The sequence below is a fragment of the Meleagris gallopavo genome, chromosome 11 (assembly GCF_905368555.1).
Source record: "Meleagris gallopavo chromosome 11, MGAL_WU_HG_1.1, whole genome shotgun sequence".
Lineage (NCBI taxonomy): Eukaryota > Metazoa > Chordata > Aves > Galliformes > Phasianidae > Meleagris > Meleagris gallopavo.
Window position 1 is genome coordinate 1,106,367 of NC_139414.1, and position 20,685 is coordinate 1,127,051.

At 41.7% G+C, this 20,685-nt stretch overlaps 2 protein-coding genes across 2 annotated transcripts in view; one reads left to right on the forward strand and one right to left on the reverse strand.

Moving 5' to 3' along the window:
• Positions 1–12,966, forward strand: part of ARHGEF4 (Rho guanine nucleotide exchange factor 4) — a 199,267-nt gene extending 186,301 nt beyond the window's left edge. Inside the window, exon 16 of the mRNA XM_085233195.1 lies at positions 1–12,966. Coding sequence (XP_085089321.1) covers positions 1–158 — 158 coding nt within the window. The 3' untranslated portion in view covers positions 159–12,966.
• The window catches only part of FAM168B (family with sequence similarity 168 member B), a 20,470-nt gene continuing 8,925 nt past the window's right edge, over positions 9,141–20,685 (reverse strand). Inside the window, exons 3-7 of the mRNA XM_085233454.1 lie at positions 18,922–19,005; positions 17,606–17,748; positions 16,585–16,762; positions 15,130–15,259; positions 9,141–14,256 (exon numbers count right to left, since the gene is read on the reverse strand). Coding sequence (XP_085089580.1) covers positions 15,147–15,259; positions 16,585–16,762; positions 17,606–17,748; positions 18,922–19,005 — 518 coding nt within the window. The 3' untranslated portion in view covers positions 9,141–14,256; positions 15,130–15,146. The remainder of the gene's footprint in view (positions 14,257–15,129; positions 15,260–16,584; positions 16,763–17,605; positions 17,749–18,921; positions 19,006–20,685) is intronic.

Genomic DNA, 20,685 nt, shown 5'->3' on the forward strand with positions numbered 1-20,685 from the left:
CTGTCACCAGGCCATACTATGACTTCCTGATGCGACAGAAGCATCCCACCCTGCCTACCACGCTCCCACAGCAGCAGGTCTTCATGCTGGCAGAGCCCAAGCGCAAACCCTCGAACTTCTGGCAGAACATCAGCAGGCTGACACCCTTCCGGAAATAAGGACAGCCCCGCATTTGTGCCTGAACCCCTTCTGAGAAAGCACTTTATCCACCAGTCCTAGGAGGTGGAGCCCAGGTTCTTCCAATCCTTTGTTTACAGAGGATGGCACGTGTGCTCCTGCCTTCTCTATTTATCTTGCAGACCAACTGACCCCCTGGCTCTGAGGTGAGACACTGCATGCGTGCTTGCACACGCGTGCATCTGTGCTAGGTCCCAGTGAGCCAGCCTTGCACAGCACTCAAGAGACAAACTTCCAGGAAGAGATGAGAATGGAGCCTGATCTGTTTCATCTGAAAAGGTTTTGCCTGTCAGCTGTACTTTGAATCATTCCATTCTGCTGTGACCACCGCTGCTGTCTGGCAGCCTACCAGCTCTGTCCCCCACTGACACGCTCAGAACAGCTCAGTGTTGCTGACATTGTATGTTTTGCAGGGAGGAGCAAACCCTTCTGTTCTCTGCCCACCCCTGTTCCCCACCTTTCACCTCAAGGACATGATCCTCCTACGCCCTTCTAACTAACTCAGTTAGCCTCTGCTGGCACTCAGACGAGACAACAGTGAGTATTGCACTGTGACCCTTTTCTTCCCTTTAATTCAACAACACTGATGAACAATATGGTTTGTTAAACGGTGCCAACCAACCTGCAGCATGAGTAACATTCAGGAGTCACTCTAGTGGGTTCGTTACATAAGTTAGAGAAAAATGTGCCTAAATTAATACTGTACTCAACTCCTTAGATTCTCTTCTATCATTCTGCCATATTTCCTGGCCAATGAAAATGCTCATTGTTTGTAATGTGTTTATTTATGGTATAAACCAGAACTGTGTATTTTGTAAGTCTGTAATTGTTCTTGTCAGTTGTTAACTCAATGCCTGTTTTGTCTGTTTTATTTTTATTTTTTAAATAACAAAAGATCAATATTTGAAAACTGCTCCCAGAAGTCAGAGTCTGCAGTTCAATGGCGTAAGAAAGACTGAAACCACAATTGTTATGCAAACTTCTACAGACTCAAATTATTAGAGGGTTTTGATACCTTTACAAACAGACATCCTAAAGCTACTTACAACTGGCCAAGTTTTGACATTAAAAGCCTCACTTTAGGTACCCAAGTTTCAAATGGTGGCCAAGAGAAACTCATCTGTACCTTGGTTAGCAAAAAGAAAGATTTGCCTTACCTTAGTGAGAGTTAGAAGCCATATTGACCTAATTCCCTAGCTTAGAGACATCTTGTGACAGCAGAAAGTAGGCACTCCTTTGTTCCAACATGATGCTATTGTAAATGAGCACTAACTGCCTGCTGAGTTCCCAGGTCTGGTGTTTGATGCTGTAGCTTACTGAAGTTTGGTCATCCAGGGACATCTGAATTTAGTAGCATGTACAAAGTCATTCTTGCACTATATCTTCTCCCCAGACCAGGGGCTACATTTAATTTCATAAAGAAACTTGTAAAAGTGACTCTGTCTGTGTCTGACGTGTCTTATCCATGTAAAATTGTTTCTCTTCAAAATCATTGTTCCTCTCGTAACCTAGAATGTGCTGCTCAGCAGCAGAACCATGCTAGAAGGCCTCAGTGAAGCCAACCACAGAGGGCAGGCAGATGGAAGTGAGATGTAGTACAAGAGATGCATCCACCCATCACTCAGAACATGGACAATGTCCATGTCAAGCAAGTCAGCAGCATCTAATTCCCAGACTCCTGCTAGTTAAAAATGATAAGGAAACATCAATAAAACCATTGGGGATAAGTAAGCTCACTCTGAGTAATATAGAATTAGAGAGGATCATCAAGTTGAAGCTTGGAGGAGAACGCAGCTGTTCCTTATGGGCCCTGCCCACCTGCAGTCTGCTGTCACTGTTTCTGGGAAAACACGCAACTCCATGCTCTTCTCCAAGGCAGAACCAGATGCAACATCACCACTTGATGCAGTCCTCCACAGAATGGTGATAGGAAACCACATGAGAAAACCCTTCCACTCTCAAAGCTGCCTGCCTGTGAAGGTGCAGCGCGCTCCCTCCCCTTCCACATCTCTCCAAGCAGCAGGAAAACGGGGCTTACCAAGCAGGACACATTCTTGAGCTGCCTGCCTCGCAGTAACTTGAACCAGCACAATCATTTGCAGATCTGTTCTGGCATTGCCAAAAATACATCTGTGGTGGGACGCAGCAGTCAGGAAACCAAGGCACTGGGGCATTTACAGGAACAGCCTTTAAACACTGCATAACCAAGCATAGTTCAATAAACACAGACAGGTAAAAACAAGAAAATCTGCACTGCTAACCTCACTGTGCTCAGCACCTTCCCCTCTCAGCAGCTCTTGCTCCTTCAGCCCACACACCTGTATCCCCTCTCTGTCTCCCCATGGCCTGGAGCACTGTGCAGTCAGAGCTGACAGCACCCAGCACAGAAGCAGCAGTTGGGCTGTGCTGCCTGAAACAAGAAACAAGTCTTGATCACTGGAAGGAAAGAGGTTTCAGGATTTTGGGGGTGCGTGGTGGGAGGAATCCGACTCCGTAAGACGGCACTGCAGTAAAGCCCATTTCCTCCTCAACAAATAGAAATATTTGAAGTGCCACCTCCCAGGCCCATGCCCTGTATGCCTTGAGTCGCCTCCTGGGCTGAACTGCAGATAGGCCTGTCCACTGTGTGGGTCCTGTAATGCTGCTGCCCATCCAGTTGGCCTGAGGCCTCCAAAAACCGTGCTCCCAGCTGTGGGGACGTGGCCTACAACCCCAGGCAGCAGCTACACCATTGCCCAGTGTGAGCACAGTGCCATTTCACGTTCATCCTTTGCATATGCACACTTCTTTTTCTGGGGAACAGGCCACTACTACCAGGCTTGCATGAGAGAGTTTCATCCTCCGAAGCGCTGAGCACAGAAACATTCCTGTTGGACTTCACAGCACCCAGAATGCTGAGTGATTACCCTCAGTGCACTGCACCCACCACAACAGGGTCAGCTTTGCAGAAAACATGCATAAGTAACAGGAGGCAATCGTTAACTTTTGTGTTTACCCTGAATGTCTGCACCTCTCCTTTCCTCTTCCATGTCTGTTTTGATTGGCCAGGAAGAAAAATGCATTGGCATGGGATTGATCCATTTGCTGAGGTTAGGAGCTCTGTACTTGAGGGAGGGGGAGGAACGCTGGATTAAGGCAGCCTGACCCAGGCCAGAAGGGGCTTTGGGAATTGATGCAGTGCAACCCAACACCATGTCCTGGAATAAGCCTCAGTGGCACGCTGCATCAGGTTGCTCACAGCCTTGTCAGGCTGCTGCCAGATGATGGATGCTTGATGCTGCTGCCAGATGATCAAGAATGAAGGTTCTCCAAAAACTCTGGGTCCCAGTTGAGCAAAGGACCAGCCATATTCTGAAAAAAGTTACTGCACCCATTTGAGGGCCTATTTGCACCTTCTGATACCTGTTTTTAATGTGTATTTTGTAGTACACGACACTTCAAGTCTACACTGAAATCACTCCAGTACAAATTCCCATCTATTCTACTGAATGAAATGGGGTGAGAACGGCACAGAAACTACACAGCACCCAATGCTCTGCAGGTACTTGGTGCACTAAAAGACATCCCCACACCAACACACAGCTAAGAGCTGGCTACTAGCACCTCTGTAGCAATACTTAGAACAGTACATATGCATCAAGTCACTGAAGTTGCCAGATTACTTGCCATCTTTTCCAGAACTTGTTTCATATCTCATCTCATCAGTGCACACAGAAAATTTATATAGAGAGACTTTATAGAAATATAGAAATGTTTTTAAGTGCCCAAACAGACTTCTCTAGCCAAACATCATCCCAGTGAAAGAAAAGTTATTTATTTACAGCAGAGAGAAATATATTCTCCCTGAGACTGCCTGTCAGTAATATTCTTAATAAAGTGGCTTCAGTTGGGATCCTGCTCTTGTAAGGAACAATTGGAGAGAGGATCTGATTCCTTATGCAAGACTGAAATCAGGTATAAAAGTTGATCACACAGAAAGAGTGGCAACCTTGTAACATAGCAGGTGGAGTTACAGCACTAATTAACAGGTAAGAATCCAACCACACCCCCACATCTGTACACCCATTTGTGCATCTGCACGGGATTTCATCAAAAAATGACATCCTTATTTCCTATCCAGTACCAACTTCACCAACACAAAACCTGAATGAACCGTGTATCCAATCTTGTGTTACTCCACTGATTTCAAATGATCATGCACTCAAGCCATCTCATCTCCTAAGTTCTTACTGAATAAATGGTAAAGTGTACATGTGCTATAAAGATGTGCTAAGCAGAGTAACCGATACTGCATTTCCCTCCTCATCTTTCATCCGGATTTTCAATGGAGGCATTCAGCATTGTACTGTCAAGGAGAATTGTCAGAGAGAATGCATGCAAAGGACACAAGCTTTACAAGCTTTCTATGTGTGCACGTTAGGTGATGACCTTGTAGACCTTCCCAAACTCAGAGTAAAGGGGTTTTCTGACATATGAGCACCAGGTTAAGTACAACTTCTGTCAAGCTTTCTGAGCATACCAGACAGAACCGTCTCAGATTCACCAGAGAAGTCTACCTGAAGCATGACCAAGCAGAGACAAAACTGCAATACTCACCTCCCCTCCTTTGGGATGAACCCTCTATGTGACCAGAAACATACATTTTCATGCAGAAAAACAAACAAGCAAACAAACAAAAAAAACCAACCCAAACCAAACCAAAATGAAAAATCCTAAGTTCCTGCACTGAGTCTGAACAGCAACCACTCAACTCGACCCAGGGGTTGTTGGGTGGTCCTGGTTGTTTCTGGTTGTGAATGCCCTCTTCCCTCCTGTAGTTAAGTGCATGGAAAAATTCTTGTGAAAAGCAGTTGTGTTTCCTAATGAGCAAAGCCTGAGCAGACTCCACTCAGGCAACGCATGGGCTTATGTGAACCAGTCACAAGAATGGCTTGCTGAAGCTGCCACTCCAACCAAAAGAACAAGTGGCTGCTAATAACTCAGTTTCTACCTTTAAAAGAAAAAAAGAATCTCTATTTTGTATTACCAGTCTGGAATTATGGAGTCAGATGGACTCACTGGAAAAAAAAAAAAATGCTTCCAGTTATGATAGCATCAAAAGCAGTACAAATTTTTTTTTTTTTTTTTTTTACATTTAAACCAAGTTCAAAGACATTTGTTCCCATAGAGCCAAACACTTTCAAGAAGCAACATTTAAGATCTATGATTCCATCATCTTTAAGATCTTTATCTGAAATATTGTGGGGTGCAGGCAGGTGAAAGCCCTTCTTTTATCTGGCCTCATCCATGGCCTCGCTGTGGACAACCCCAGCTGTCTGGGCACTGCCTGCATCTGGGTGGCTGAGCTTCCCAAAGCTCTCAGCAAGCCAGGCCTCCACGGCAGTCATCTGGGAGTAATGGGCATCCAAAGCAATCCTGGATTCAGACTGAAAACACTGCATCTCTTTGGATGCCTGGAGACAGAAATGAGCTTTTCTTAAGTTCTTTCATCTTTTGCAGTATAGAAAAAGAAGAACATTGTCAGCATCTGTGCGGTGCTACTGCTTACAGCAAATTCCACTTCTGATGTTACTCTTATTGCTACAACTGTCTTCAAATCTCACCGTCTGCCTACAAATGAGGGTTGTGGGTTGACAGACGTTGTCACAGCAAATACAGGACAGCATCGAGTCCAAAGGCTGTAAGAATGAAGCTATTCCAGCTTCATTCAACTGCTAGAGCCTCACCTGTACCTGCAGTGACTCCAGCTTTCTGCCTGAGCCAGCAGGACCTGCGCTGCTTCTGACACACAGCAGTACATTGGTCTGAAAAGATCTCAGCCACAACATCCGATACAAACAGAAGGTCCCCATCTCCAAAGCTCCTGCTTAAGTAAGGCTGTAGTATCAAGTTTTCAGGTAAGTAATGGGTTAAAGAGTGAGAACTCTGGTAACGGACTGAAGTGAAAAACATCGATGTGTTTTCAGTTGATGTGAATCTACTGAAGGTGCAGTTTCATTCATTTAATAGTGAGGGCAGTGTTGGAAGCAGTGCAGACAGCTCCTTTCAGAACTCAGCTTGCATAAGACAACAGCCAAAAACACGGCCTGGCAGAAACCAGAATGCATCCCCACGTCTCTGCCGAGTGCTGCCCAGAGATGGGGGAGGTGGGAGGATGAACTCCTGCACGCTCAGGAACAGCAGCAACGTGGGCTTCACTTGCCTTTACATTCACAGCTGCCTATTTTGGGCTTGGGAAAGCCCAAAGGGGTCTTCTTGGCCATGCAGCAATCACAGCTCCCCCTGCCTTGGGATTAACACTGCACACCGTATTCCATTTCTCACCACGGCTCCTACGTTTCCTTCACAAGCTACATTACTGAAATCTCATGGCTTTGGCAATGCTGGTAACTATTAGCAAGTAGAGGCTGCTCTTTCCTTCTGCTTAACTGCCGCTTTCCTCCCTGCAACTGCTCCACCCTGGTGTGCATGGTGAGCTTCTCTTTTGCACAACTTTGCTACCAAAGCAGTTCTCTGTTTTACAGCCTGTGCAAATAAGGTACCCATATACTGACCCCAGACTTGTAGACCTTTGTGTGTGACTGTTTACATATATTTGTGAGTTGGGAAATAAACAAGTTATCAACTTTACTCACGCCTGATTCCATCATCTTCCCATAACACACTGCAGACACAGAAATCAGCCTGTATACCCAGTACAATCAAATGCAGCCCTGTAACTGTATTCTGCACAACTGTTCCTCCTATCTGCCCACAGCCGATTCCCCCATTTGCCAGAACCCAGCCCTGCTAGGCTTGGGGTTTGACATTCAGCAACCTGAAGCAATACACTTCCTACATAAATCTTAACATCAAGATAAACTGACACTTCTGCTTCAGTCACATTAGCACTCTAGCAATGAAAGAAAATACAGCACTCATCTCCACAGTTTCTTGCTACCATACTTCTTAAGGTAAGGCTGGTAAAAGTGTAACTGCAGACACATGTTCCTCCCCCCCTCCTATTTCTGAAGCTTCAAATTGTCCAGCACCATTCCTGCCCAGAAAAAAACCCCAAGCTATTGTGAAACACTACAAAATAGATGTATACAGCCCCAAACCAAAGGTTTAGTTGCACCAATTTTAGCTCACTGCCAATTTTTTTCCCCACCAGGTTTGTGCTTTCTGTCCAGCAAGACCCGTGTCCCTGTGTTACTCATGCAGGTGGGCATCTGCAGCCTCCCTGTGGCTCTGCCATTCCTCCAGCACACAGACACTGCAGCACTACAGCTCCCTGCAGCCACCAAATGCCTCTTCCTGTTGAACATTCCTCTGGTTATCACATCGATCCCACCTTAACCTGGGCTATCAGGACAGGACAGTTAATGGACTATCTGGACTTTGAAATAAAATACAACAGAACACTTGCTCCCCCCACACATCAGTATAGGGAATGTAAAACCCTTTTCTACATCAGCACTGTGATGGATGTCTCCTACAAAACCCCCAGCTACTGAGGATCAGTACACAGCTCCTAACTGCAGCACGGCTATCGACAAAACCATTTCTGCTACCTGGATCAATGAACCAACCAGCAATGGAGCTTAAAATGTAATAACATGTGTTAGAGAAATAAGAACGTGCATTAGAGAAAGCAAAACTTTCTTTCTGTCCCTAATTTTTAACAGGAAAACTTGAAGCTTAGAACTTGTAGCTTTATTTCTGGTCTCTAATGGAATAGTTGTTTTTTGGCTGCTACCAGGTGTTCAAAGCTGCCTCTACAACAAGGGCAGCCCTTGTCAGTACACCTGCCTTCACAGCAAAGAGCCAACAGCCGCTCACACCATTCAATAGCAGAGTAGCAGGCATTACAACAGGCATTGTGAGTAACAAACAGAGTAACAGAGACGTGATGAAATGAAATGGGGAAGTGGGAAAAAGCAGACATGGGCAGACCTTCCATTCTGGTAGTCCCACAAACACATTTAAACAAACAAAAAAATCCCTCACACCAAGAAACCACGTCAAGAACAGGATCCCTTCAACCCAACGATGATCAGAATCACTGAAGAACGGTATTCTCCCTTTGTATCCTCCCTGATTACAGCAGCCCGGTGGTTAGGGAGTATGGATTTTCATCAGCTCCAATGATCTGACAAAAAAATCTTAAAAAGCAAAAACAAAAAAAAACGAGAAGAACTTGTGCTCAAAGTTATGCTCAGCCACAATTGCAGAAGCTCAGCTACCTGACTGAGCAGCAAAAAAAAACGCAAAAAAACATCTAACAGGTAGCAATAATCTCAAAAAACAACCACTTTTTCATCATTTTGATGCAGTTATTAACATGGTATTTTCCTCTTCCACACGTGTTGCTTCTCACAGCAGTGTTCCCAGGTATGTTATTTCTGGATTCCTAGAATGAACAAGGACAGCCTGTTAGTTCGAGCAGCACAGCATGCCATCTGTATCTCTCCTCCCCTGGGATGTACGGACTGCCACTGTAGTGCCATTTACACCCACCCATCCTCTAAAGAAACAGCAGGCTGCCCACGCATTGCACCTACTTATTCTTTTCCCTCGGGGAATAATAAAAAATTGACTTTAAGGTTTATCTGTTCCAGACCTGTCATCTCAGGGACAACAGTAACCCGAAATCAAGTAAACTCTATGGTGTTATGAAATGCTAAGAGTTTTATTTGCTTTGCTTTAAACTACTTTGATGCCCAGAAACATCAGTAAAAGCACCACCAAACCCCAGGAAGCGCCTCAAAAAGGAGCGAGGCAGAGTTGCAGCATCTTTGCAGTTTTGCCAGGCAATGCAAACGTTCCACCTTGGCAAGACTCATTACTGTGCTCTGTGAGCCACAGAGAAACCCTACTGAGGAAGCCCACCTTCACTGATTTCAGTACCTCGCTTTGATTTCACTCATTTAAAGGCAGAATATTTCCTATATGGACCATGTCACCAAAAAACAATCCCACAATAAGCAACACAAGTCAATCTTTATTGAAAACTGAAGTATTAATACATAACAATTCTTGTTACAATAAACGTGCTTTTAAGAATTTAAATCTGAGCTCATCTACTCATTGAATTGCATAAAAAATAAAAAAAGTATGAATTTTCACAATTGAACTGGCTCAGAATGGGATCTCCACTCTTTGTGTTGATGTGATAGTTCAATGCAGGAGTGAGTGATGCCTTAAAACTTATCCTGGAAGACAACATTGACCTAAACTTAAAAAAAAAAAAAAAGTACCAATACAACTGTTTGTAAGACAGTTTTCAAAAAGTCATAAAAAGGAAACCTGTGTCTATTTCATAACAAACATGGAGAACTATTACTGGGGCCTCTTGTACTTCCATTGCATGCACTCACTTTTCCAATTCTTAGACATGAGGGCAGCCAATAATAGCATTACAATTAAAAAAGAAACACACTAACAAATTCATTCTACTTAAAACAAGTCTGTACAGCAGCCAGCTAAAAAAGCTTTCCCAGTTTGCCTGCTAAGTGCCCAAAAGTCACAACAGTTTAGAAAAGTCGTGTTCACTTTCTTGGTGTTGAAACTTCAGAGCCCATACACTGTTTAGAATTTTTTTTTTATTATTTTTTTCACAAATGGACCCTTACTACCTACCTGTGGAATTCAGATGTTTAAGTGTTATATTCAACATACAAAAGAAAAGGTTTCCTCATCCCCCAGATAAACACTGTTCTTCTTCCCTCTCTTCCCTCTGCAAAACACACCTTACCTTCTCCCAGCACACACCCCCAAAAAGAAGTTGTCCTCACTGCTTCAGAAAGAACTCGATGCTCTTTGAGGCTTGCACAATCCTAACTTTGCTGCAGTTGCATCTTTTAATTGGCATTCTAACTCAACAAATCTCATTAGAATTGATAAGACACAACATTAGCAAGCTGACACGTTATGTAAGAGCCATCTCAATGAGCTTAATTCTGCATTGTTTTTTGGACAAGTGCTCACAAACACTTCAACGTGAGGACTAACGGATTGCTTTTGAGCCTCAGCAAACATGAAGGTTGGCCAGTGACACCTGCTGGAGAAAACCACACATGGATCATACCAACTACCAACTACCTACCAACTACTGCACAAACCACATCTGGGCAACCGCAAAGAACAACAACCACAGCTGTCCTCTTTCCCCACGCATTCCAGCTGAAGCATCACTACTGCTCATGTGCCTAACATGGGAGATTTCCATTCTCTGGTACGACTCTAAGCCTGGAGTTAAGTGGTGGCATCAGCTATTCAAGCAAAAATATGTTCTAAACCCAAATGAATGGTGCGTAATACCACGCACGTAATACCACTGGGGAGCAATTCCAAGCCAGTTCTGACCATTTCTTGCTCAGATCCCTTCAGCAGCCTACGACCCAAGTGACAGCAAAGCCACAACACCTTGTGAAGAGCAGTCAGTGTTGAGTATCCTGGTATGCAACTCTGTACCATGAAATATCTTCAGACAACACTAAGACATCGTGGTACTTACGGTTTGTTTCTTCCTCCAGTGGACGAAGCGACACAAGGAAGGACTAAAGGAAAGGATTTTTCTTCCTTGTCTACCACTGCCATCTAAGCTTCTAACCTGCACAGCACACTCAAAAAGCTTTCATGAACAGCATCCCTGTACGGCTCCTAGAAACTTCAGACAGGAGATGGTTACAAGCATAGCAAGATCTAGTAGTAGGATCTCTGTTCTCCTTCCAACTGCCTGGTTAATAACCACCGTGCCACTGACTAGGGCTACATGCTTTTGGTGCCAATTATTAGCTATTTCTATTTTGCTGCTGCTACATTTAAAAGACATTTTCATCAGTTGTCACTGACATAGGGAATACTTCAGTCTTTAAAAAATATTTTACCTAAATTGAACACTTGAAATTTGAATTGAAAAAAAAAAAAAGAAAAAGAAAAATCTATTTTGGACTTCTCTCTGTTATTGCTGCAGTTATCTCTTCAGTTCCAGGTTTGAAGTAGTACTTTTTTTTTTTAATCATATAAAGCTGCCATAAAAGTTTTCTTTTTTTTTTTTTCTTTTTTTTCTTTTTTTTTTTTTTTAAGAGAAGCTTGATCTGAAATGTCTCTACAGCACGAGCTCTTCTCACTGTCAAAGAGCTCTCGTGCAAACATACTGCACATTTATTTATAAAGGAATTCTAAATAGGGAATGTTATATAAAAGCAGGAGAGAATGTTTCATAAGACCCTCACTGTGTAAACGCCTATTTAACGATGTACAACTTCCCCCGCCGCTGTTTTATATCCATGCTTTCTACTATTTGCAACAAAATACCATTAAGATAGTTATATACACACACATACTCCCCTCCTGTCCCCTCCGCACTGTGCTTTTGGTAACTTCCCATATCAAACTGCTGGAGATGTGCTCCACCCTCCCAGTACATTACAACCCATCCGAACTGGAAGGTGTGGTACCTTTTTTTTTTTTTAAAAAAAGGAAAAAAAGGTAGTTTCCCCCTCGTGGATGAATCCCATAATGCAACTTAGAAAAAAAAAAAGTGCTCAAGCGTGACTGCCTAAAAGTTACAGAACGTTATAGGGACCAATTCCAAGATGGCATTTAGGAATCTGAATTGAGAGCAAAAATGCAGGATGTTATGTTCATTCCTTAACCATTTATCTAATGCAGCATTCACTGAAGTTCACTCCTATGATTTTCAAAGCTTTAGTTTATAGGGTGATGAGACAGGAGACAGCGAAGCTCTGAGCTTGTTTTGTACAGTTTCTCCTCAGTATAGCACTGGTTCACACCTGAACTCTTGTTAAAATCATGCTAAGACAACCAAAATGTCACGCTACTTGCAAACTGAACTAATGGCCTGGATTCACACTCACTGTACCACCCAGCATACCTGGCTACTCAAAGCTGCAAACCTGCTACACAAAAGGAATCGTTGAACAGACCTGACTCAAGGCAGTACAGATTCAAATGGTTTGTCTGGGGTAATTTTCTGCTCCATATGGAAATCCCTAAGCTGCAGTAAGTGCTCATGAGTAAGGTTTAAAGTACTTATTCCAACGTCATTAATATTCAAGGCATTAAAACTAAAGGGGCTGTCCTCTGACAGTGATTCCTGAAAAATAATCCTAAACTTTATTTAAAAAAAAAAAAGTAGTAAAAAAAAAAATATGGAGAGTGCTTACTGTAAAAAATAAAGTCACTGAAGGCTCCAACCCCAGTTCACAAGGATCCCACCAGGGCAGAGTACTGGAATGGCAGCATTACATCAGCTCTGATGCTATCCCAAAGTAGCTGCCAAATCTGTAGAGGAGCAGAACACCCCAGAAAAACATTAATTAGATAGAGAATTAGAGAAAAAAATATCACTTCTGAATGGAAATTAGACTACGAAAACGATACAGCCTGATAATCTCTCTGTAAACGCTTAAAAGGGAACAACATTTTATTAGCATTTACTGCATAATTTATTGCAGGCAGAATGTATATTAAAAAAAAATTGCATTTTTCTGAAATTGTAAGTAAGCAGGTCTAAGAAAAACCTTGATTTCATGTGCAACATTTTACTTTGAAAATTTAAAATCTTCCTGGTGAGAATTTTGGTATAGAAATGGGTTCTAAGGCTAGCCCTTTATCACCACTGCATTTGCTTTGAGGTACTGTTTTAAAAATTGAAGTTGCAAGAAAGAATACCAGAAATGACTCATTGCAACGAAATGCTAATCTGCAGTCAGTCTTATTTGTACGTGCTTCCAAGTGCAATTTAGGAAGTTAAAAAAAAAAAAAAAAAAAAAAGGAAAATGCTACAAAAATACATCAAAACGCTGTAACCACCGAATGGCTCCCACTTCCATTACAAATATTTTCAGGAAAAAATGAAACAACCGAACTATCTGAAACTTCTGTATTCTGGCAGCCCTACTACAGCATATCTGTAGTCCATACTGCAAGTAGCTAAGAAGGAAATTGTGTTAAAATGATTTGTTCCCCTTTAACATACTCATCAGGCACACCAGCTTTCCTCAGGATAGCACACAGCTGATCTCCCCATCTGTCACAGAAAGCCCTAATACTTGTTAAACATCAGGAAAGCACGCTGGGTCAACTGCACCTAAGTCTGCAACTGACTACAACATCCTTTAGGAAAAACAACAGTGATCTCTTGAACAGAGATCTAAAGGGAAGTGTTATTCTATCAGTCTGTGTGGCAGTCTCACTGTGACACCATCTTGCACCGTATGAAAGGTAGTACTGGATATGTATCTCCCCAGGGCATGCAATTCATTACACAGGTCGCCTCCTACTATTCCTAACGGCAAGTTTTGCCTCAAGGAAGCTTGCTTTATTTACTCGCACACACAGCATTGCCTTCGTCATTTCATTCTGATCCTTGAGAACAGCTCTATAACACTGAATCCATGTAACAAAAACGTAAAGGTATGAAGTAAACTAATGGCGTGCGGGATTCCTACAGCTTTCCTGCCTCATTTTCCAGTCACTCCAATTTAGTATTTGAATTTGAAAAGAATACATCACTTAAATTAACAAAAAAAAAGTGCCCCTTTTAAACTGGCAATCCCATCAACCCAAAAAAGGTTGAAGCTCTTATCTAATGTATCTTACGGTAGTCTACAAAGAAACTCACTTTCATGATTCTACCTTTTAAGACCCTGCATACATTACAACAGTGCATTAGTGATACAAGTTGTAAAATACTTCTCGGTTCCTTTGGATTTGCATATGATGGTTTTTGCATCAGTCACTGCAGGTAGATTGAGCAAGCTTTGTTTTTGTGTTTTAACATGCATTCAACTAGATATGGATCAGAATAAATTTATACTCCCTTTTTATCATTATAATTAGCTAAAAAATTGCAAGACAGTCCACAAAACAGGATTTGCTTTAAGACTAACTGCTGGAGTTCCAAGATGTAAGATATGCAGCACTGGAAAATCTTCAGTGATCAGGAATTAGTAGTGTTTAGCCAAGTGTTGAAAGCATTCAGAAGAAGAGTCCTGGTTGGAGGCATGAGGGCTTCAGCACCAACTTTTAAACCTCAATTTCTTGATTGCATATCTCCCATCTTCAAACCTACATTGAAGGCACGGAAGATATTCCATTAAGTGAGATACTATTAGAGTGGGGTAAGACATCCTACAACTGCATGCACCACAGAGATAATACAAACACATCAGACATTCAGAAGGACCATACAGTGCTATTCCAGCACTTATCCAGTGGAATCTACAGGCCTGTATGTTAAAAATTCATTACGCTGATTTTCATCTGTGTTCCAGCTTTCCGCTACCATAGCAGTTTTGTCTTAGAAGGTGGTGTCATCTTAAAAAGTACTTTAAGCCTAATTAAATTACCTTAGATTAGATACAGTGAAATTCTCACTCTTTGCACTAATGTAATTTGACATTTTTGGCTGAAACAGGTTTTTGTGTGAAACGTTTCAGGTTTGTGTTCTGGAGCACAGCATCAAAGCAAAGCCCAACATAGATGCTGCTCTATTAACTCAAAAGGCAAATTCTGAACTCCCAATCATTGGCACAGAAACCCAAAGAGAGTTAAAACAAAGTTAATAATGTTATCATCAACTACACTGACAAAGTGAAAAATTCTAGTTCAGTTGGTCATTTCATTTCAAATGGAGCAGTTATTGATACAGACTCAAAAAACAAAAACCAGGAGCAAAAGTGAGGATCCCCAAAACATTAATCTTTGGATTAATTTGACACACACATTACACTTCCCCAGGTCCCACTTCATAGTAAGATTTCAAAAATCAAATCTCTTTCCTCAAACCCACGATCTAATATTTATGGTCCGTATCAGAACTCGTCCTCCCACAGTGACTACAAGAAGCACGAGCTGAAGCTTACCAGAATTCCCCCCCAAATGAATATTTACTAATAAATAACAACAACAAACTGCTTTCAGTCTAAATCAACAACTTACACTGACTGCCAGGATGATCACCACTGTGGGGGCACATAACTATAGGTTGGTGTTCCTGGAGCCCGATATGTGGGCATAGTAACTGGATGAGGGGCTACTGGAGTTGGGGAATGAGTTGTCAACAAAGTTCCTAGGAAGAAGAGAACATACATATATTTAAAAGGAAGCACACATTCTGGTATAGAAAAACATACAGGAGAAATTAAAAATCTTACAGCTTGCTCATGTTCTGATTTAAAATTACCAGCCTCATTTTGCACTCCAGACCTAACCTTCCTTCAAACATTTAAGCAACTGTATCATTTTGATGCTTAGTCCAACACAAAGATGCTCATTACTTACAAACAGCTTTAGCAGAAGCCTTGCAACATAAGCAGATTAATCACTGAAATACTTTTTCCCACAGCCAGCATTACAGGCCAAAAGAATATTCGATGGTAGAGATAACTCGACTGACAGATCAGAATAAATTACTTCTCCTGTTTGCATTAGCACAGATACAGGTTTTTTTTTTTTTTTTTTTTTTTTTTTTTTTTTTTACAGACAGGGGGGGTTCAGAAACAGGCTGAGATAGCAGGATCTTAACAGCTTCACTCTGCAGTGCTTTCTAACGATAAAAAATACCTGGCATAAGCGTGCCCACACACGAAACTGAAAGCACTCCAGTTAGTTCAGTTTGTGTTACTTCCCTAGATCTGAGATTCCCCCAGACTAAATGATCAATTTGATGAGATAAAGAATAATCTGGAAACAAGTTCACGGCACTCATTTTATAAACTACAGAATTGAGAATCATTTGAGAGAATGTGGACAATCCTTAGTGAGTTACACTGAGTAACAAAGCACAACACTCCTCAGAAAAAGACTCACAGATGAGTCGACATAGCAGTTAAACATCATCTCCAAAACTCTGTAACTCAAAGACTGTGGAGTTAGGAAGCAAGCTTTCCTAACAATTGCCCATGACAGAAAGGACCCCCGTGCAGTGCAAACACAGAACGTTATCTCAACACACAGAGGTCAGCAATAGAAGGGCGGCCTGAGAGCAAAGTGCTTGGTTCAGCCTTTAAAGGCTGCTGTCTTCATCCAGGCACAGAGGAAGGTTTGGAGAGGAAGAATTCAGAGCCTTTATGTTGATTAGAAGCAAAGGATACAAAAACAGATGAAATTCCATAAAGATACACAAAATTACCGTGTTACTGTAACACCAATAATGCTAATATCTCCATCACTACAGATGATCAAAATATGACTGGAAAAGTAACCACCCAGATCTAGGGTGGAGTCAGTGTGAAGATGCTGGTCTGGATAACCTACAAAAGTCCCTTCTAATAGCACTAAGGTTATGATTCTGCACAGTACGTCTCTGGCATCGCATTTTATAACGCAGTAATGTTTTCCCTCAAATAAAGCAGAGCTTCATGAAGAGGACACAAGGGTTAGAAGTCCACCTACCTGCTGACATTGCCATGGTAGTCCCAGCCACCATCCCCATGGTCACACCGTTTCCTCTTGGTGGTGGAATAGGAGCAGGGTACATGGTTGCTGGCATGCCATTAGGCTGCACAACTGTGGTGTGGTGAATTACGTGGGGTGGTGCTGCATATAAAGGCTGTGTGTAGTAAGTGCCTTGCTGTTGAGAAAAAGTAAGTTAAGCAATTACTGTGTACCTTTTGGGGAAAATAAAAAACATGGTATCTTCTTTCACTAACAAATGTGGTAACATTTAGCCCTTCATTTTAAGGCACTTAGTATAACATTCAATGGCAGAGGCAAAAATAGCTCTCCCATGCTGTCTGCACCTTCAGCAATAAGGTCTCTGTTTCACATCTTTTCATACATTAACACATGAAAGAACATCTTTCACAACTTTTTATTCAACTGGTTTTGGTTAAGAATCCCAGGTTTCTGACAAATCCAAATACACTGAGCAGTCTGGATAAACCCTGCTACATGCTCATTAATCCCCTTCAACCAACACACCATGCGAATTTCCTCTACAGAAGCACCTACTTTTCCCCCAAATACCATGTTTATCAAAGCTTCTTCATTCTGTCCTTTCTAGCAGTTCTCAACAGTTTGCCTGTTAAGATAGTCTCAACAATTTTCAAGAGTTTTGAAGCCAACTTGATAACTCCTTAAGCCATAACAGAGACATCAAAAAAAAAAAATAGTGCTAGCTTATGACCATTTTTGACAAACTGCTGTAGTAGTTACAGTTTCTAGCACTCATTTTTCAAGCTACTGAAACTACTCTGCCTTCAAACATTGAACATTTTATAAATGAGCAGAGTGTAACCATCGTGTAAAATGAAACATAAAAGTGCACACATGTAAATGACTGCATTAAGAATTCTCACTGTTGGCAGCTAATTATTCTCTTCAACCCCACGAAGGAATAAAATGCAAGCAGATATTACAGTGTAGGCAAAGCAGCACCCAACCAGATAAGAGTTGTTTGGCTTTGATCACCTACCTGTGCATATGGATTCTGCTGTGGATAGGCACTTCGGACTGGATACACAGCAGTCTGATAGGGATTTGGTGATGAGGAATACGGCGGGACTGCACCACTGGTGGGTGAACAAGACACTTTATAAGGAGTGCCTGGTGTATAACCTGGAAACAAAGGTAAATTTGCATTAAAAATATGAAAAAAGTGTCAGTGCACTGCTTTCTGATGTCACAGGCAGCAATTTTCTTAATTGCTGATTTCCTTTGTCTTCGTGTGAGTAGCCTAGCCTTAATATCCATGTACAAGTTATATTTTATAGACAGTACGGGTCTCAACTTGACTGTCTCAACTAAGAATGAAGAGTTACTGTATTACTGCATCCACTTGCTTTTCCACTCACTGGATTTTGTATAAAAAGTGGCTTTGGATTTTAGTAGCAGTGTTGTTAAACATCTGGATTCAATGTATTAGACAGTACTCCTACACAGGAGAATTTGGTACATGTTAATATCCGCCCATCTCAGCACAACCAATATTGTAATGACAGGAGATGATGGGTAGCTACCTTCTCCAGAAGAAGAAACAAAGCACAAGAAAAACAGTTTCTAAGGTCAGAACCTTTCTAAGACCTCAAGATGGCTTTTTGGAGAACAGAGACAAAAACATGACTCCTCCACTTCAACTGAAGTTTATTCATATTTGCTTGTTGGCATTTTCTGGACTACCAAAGGCAAGTATGAAAGAGATCCTACCTTTAAAATATCAATGTTGTGGTTCACTGCAACTGCAAACTAAACTCCAAAGGCACTTGAGTATCTTTAAATTTCCTTTCAGTATACTCCAGATATAGTCATACCCTTAATAATCACTTAAGAATTATTTTTATACATTACAGCAAGATGGCAACTCCACTTCTGCAGGTATAAGTAGCAACTGCTGGCTCAGGTTCTACCTAAAGACAGACAATTCTTTCACAATTCCTGCAGCCCTCATCAGAGGCACAGTCTCAGGATTTCATGAAGAATGCAATGGACCTATGAAAAGCACCACTGCTGCCACAGTACGTTGCACATTACAACCCCTAAATTATACTATCAGTGTGGGAATACGTTAACTGAAGCACCCAGCACTAATGATAGGGTAGTAAAAAACAGCTTTGACCTACTCCAAGAAAGCACCTGTGCACTAAAGAAATCTCAGGTCTTACATGGGCGACACTAGAAAACCCACAGAGTAGGTGTTCCTGTAAGCCCCAACAGCTTTTCTTCATTCTTAGTTCTTGGTTCTAGTAACTTCTGAATTTCAGGTTACTGCTTAGACACACCTATTACACATACCTGTTTGGAAGGTAGGATTTGCTCCAGGATACATATTAGGGGAATAGGCAGGAGCAGCCGCTGCATAGCCCATTGGGAAGCCAGCTGGAAGAAAGAGTACATCAAAGTTATTTTCTAGATTGACTGCAAAGCCTAACCAAACTTTATTCTTCCTGTACACCCTTTAATTGAGATGAACCAGCAGATGCCTTCTGATGATGCTTTCTCAGTGTGCCCCTCCTCTCTGAAGCCACCTGAAGCTGAAGGGGACAGCTCGGCAGTCACAAGGGCCATTCTCTTCAGCAAACCTTAATGTTGGCCACACAGTATTAAGTTAGACAGACAACAGAGTTCTGTGCAATATCCAAGATTCCCTAAGTTTTATGACCTGATGAAAATGTTCATCTGGTAAAAAAAACAAACAAACAAAAAACAACCTCTATTTCACATAAATAATGAAATCCCTTAAAGTCAGAGCACCTCTGACTTCCCAGGAGAGAGAGAGATCACAAGCAGAAAATGCAAAGCAGCCTCAGCTGCTTTTGATACAGATACACTACACTCAGGTGTGATAGAAGACAATGTTTTAGCACTGTGCTAAAACACAGATACTCAACAGAAACAATAAGTGATCCACTCAGGCACCAGCAAAACACAGGGAAATACTTCTGCACCAGCATTCGTGAACCATCAGGGCTAAATTATTATGCAACTGACATTTCAAAGATACAAAGTTTGCTAGATTTTAACTAAATAATTTCATTGAGATATTTCAGATTTTATGGATAAAATGCAGTGACTATTCACATCATCACTGCCAGTTTCAAAACGTTTCTCACATTTGAAGCATCCCTGCTTTCTCAAACTCCGAAGTCCTTAGAGTTACTCTCTGCAACAAAAGCTATGCTTACCTTGGGACTGACTAAGTTTTAGAAAGCACTTTGCAAATGTATCAAGATACGTACAACTGGCATTGCTGTCAGCCGGATCCATTCTGACCACTTAAGAGAAGCATTAGGCTTAAAATCAAAGATAACACACAAGTCATAACAACTTTTCAGAGTGCAAACAGCTCTGAAGATTTCAAACTCCCCAGCTCCTAGCAAAAGTCCTCCATACAGCTCTACAACCTGACTGCACAACTGCAGCATTGTTTCTTACATAACTTTTCAGTTCTCCATTCTTCACAGGTTTAGCTCCACAAAGAGCTCTGAACCAGAGAAGTTCAGTTGCACCAAACAGCAGCTTTAACTTCTAGATACAACTTTAATCCACATGAGAACACTTGGATATTGATTCCTTGCTACTGTAAACCAATCCAACAACTTCAAATAGATGTAGTGCAACACAAGCAGCTATTAAATATGCAACAGCCTTTCAGACACAGCGCCTTCAAATAACAACTCCTCCTAGCTGTATGCTCATTACTTTCTATTATCATGCAATCCACGTAAATTCAACGACCCTGAAAGGAGAATCTGTAGTTTCTACATTAGTAGAGGCAAGAGAAGGAAACTTAGTCATGCAATTATTTTAAAGAAAAAAATGATGTCACAGAATCATAGAATGGTTTGGGTTGGAAGGGTCCTTTCAAGATCACCTAGTTCCAAGCCCCCTATGTCTATGGGGGATATGCTGGTCTACTTTTCATTTTACAGGATGTTTTGTGTTTATTCTATGGTCTTTAAGTGTGGATGAGACAGCTCAGTAAGCTCTATCAGCAACACGGGCAGAACTGACAAGGCTGAACTCAGGAGTCACACTTCCAGAAACTGACTAACTTCT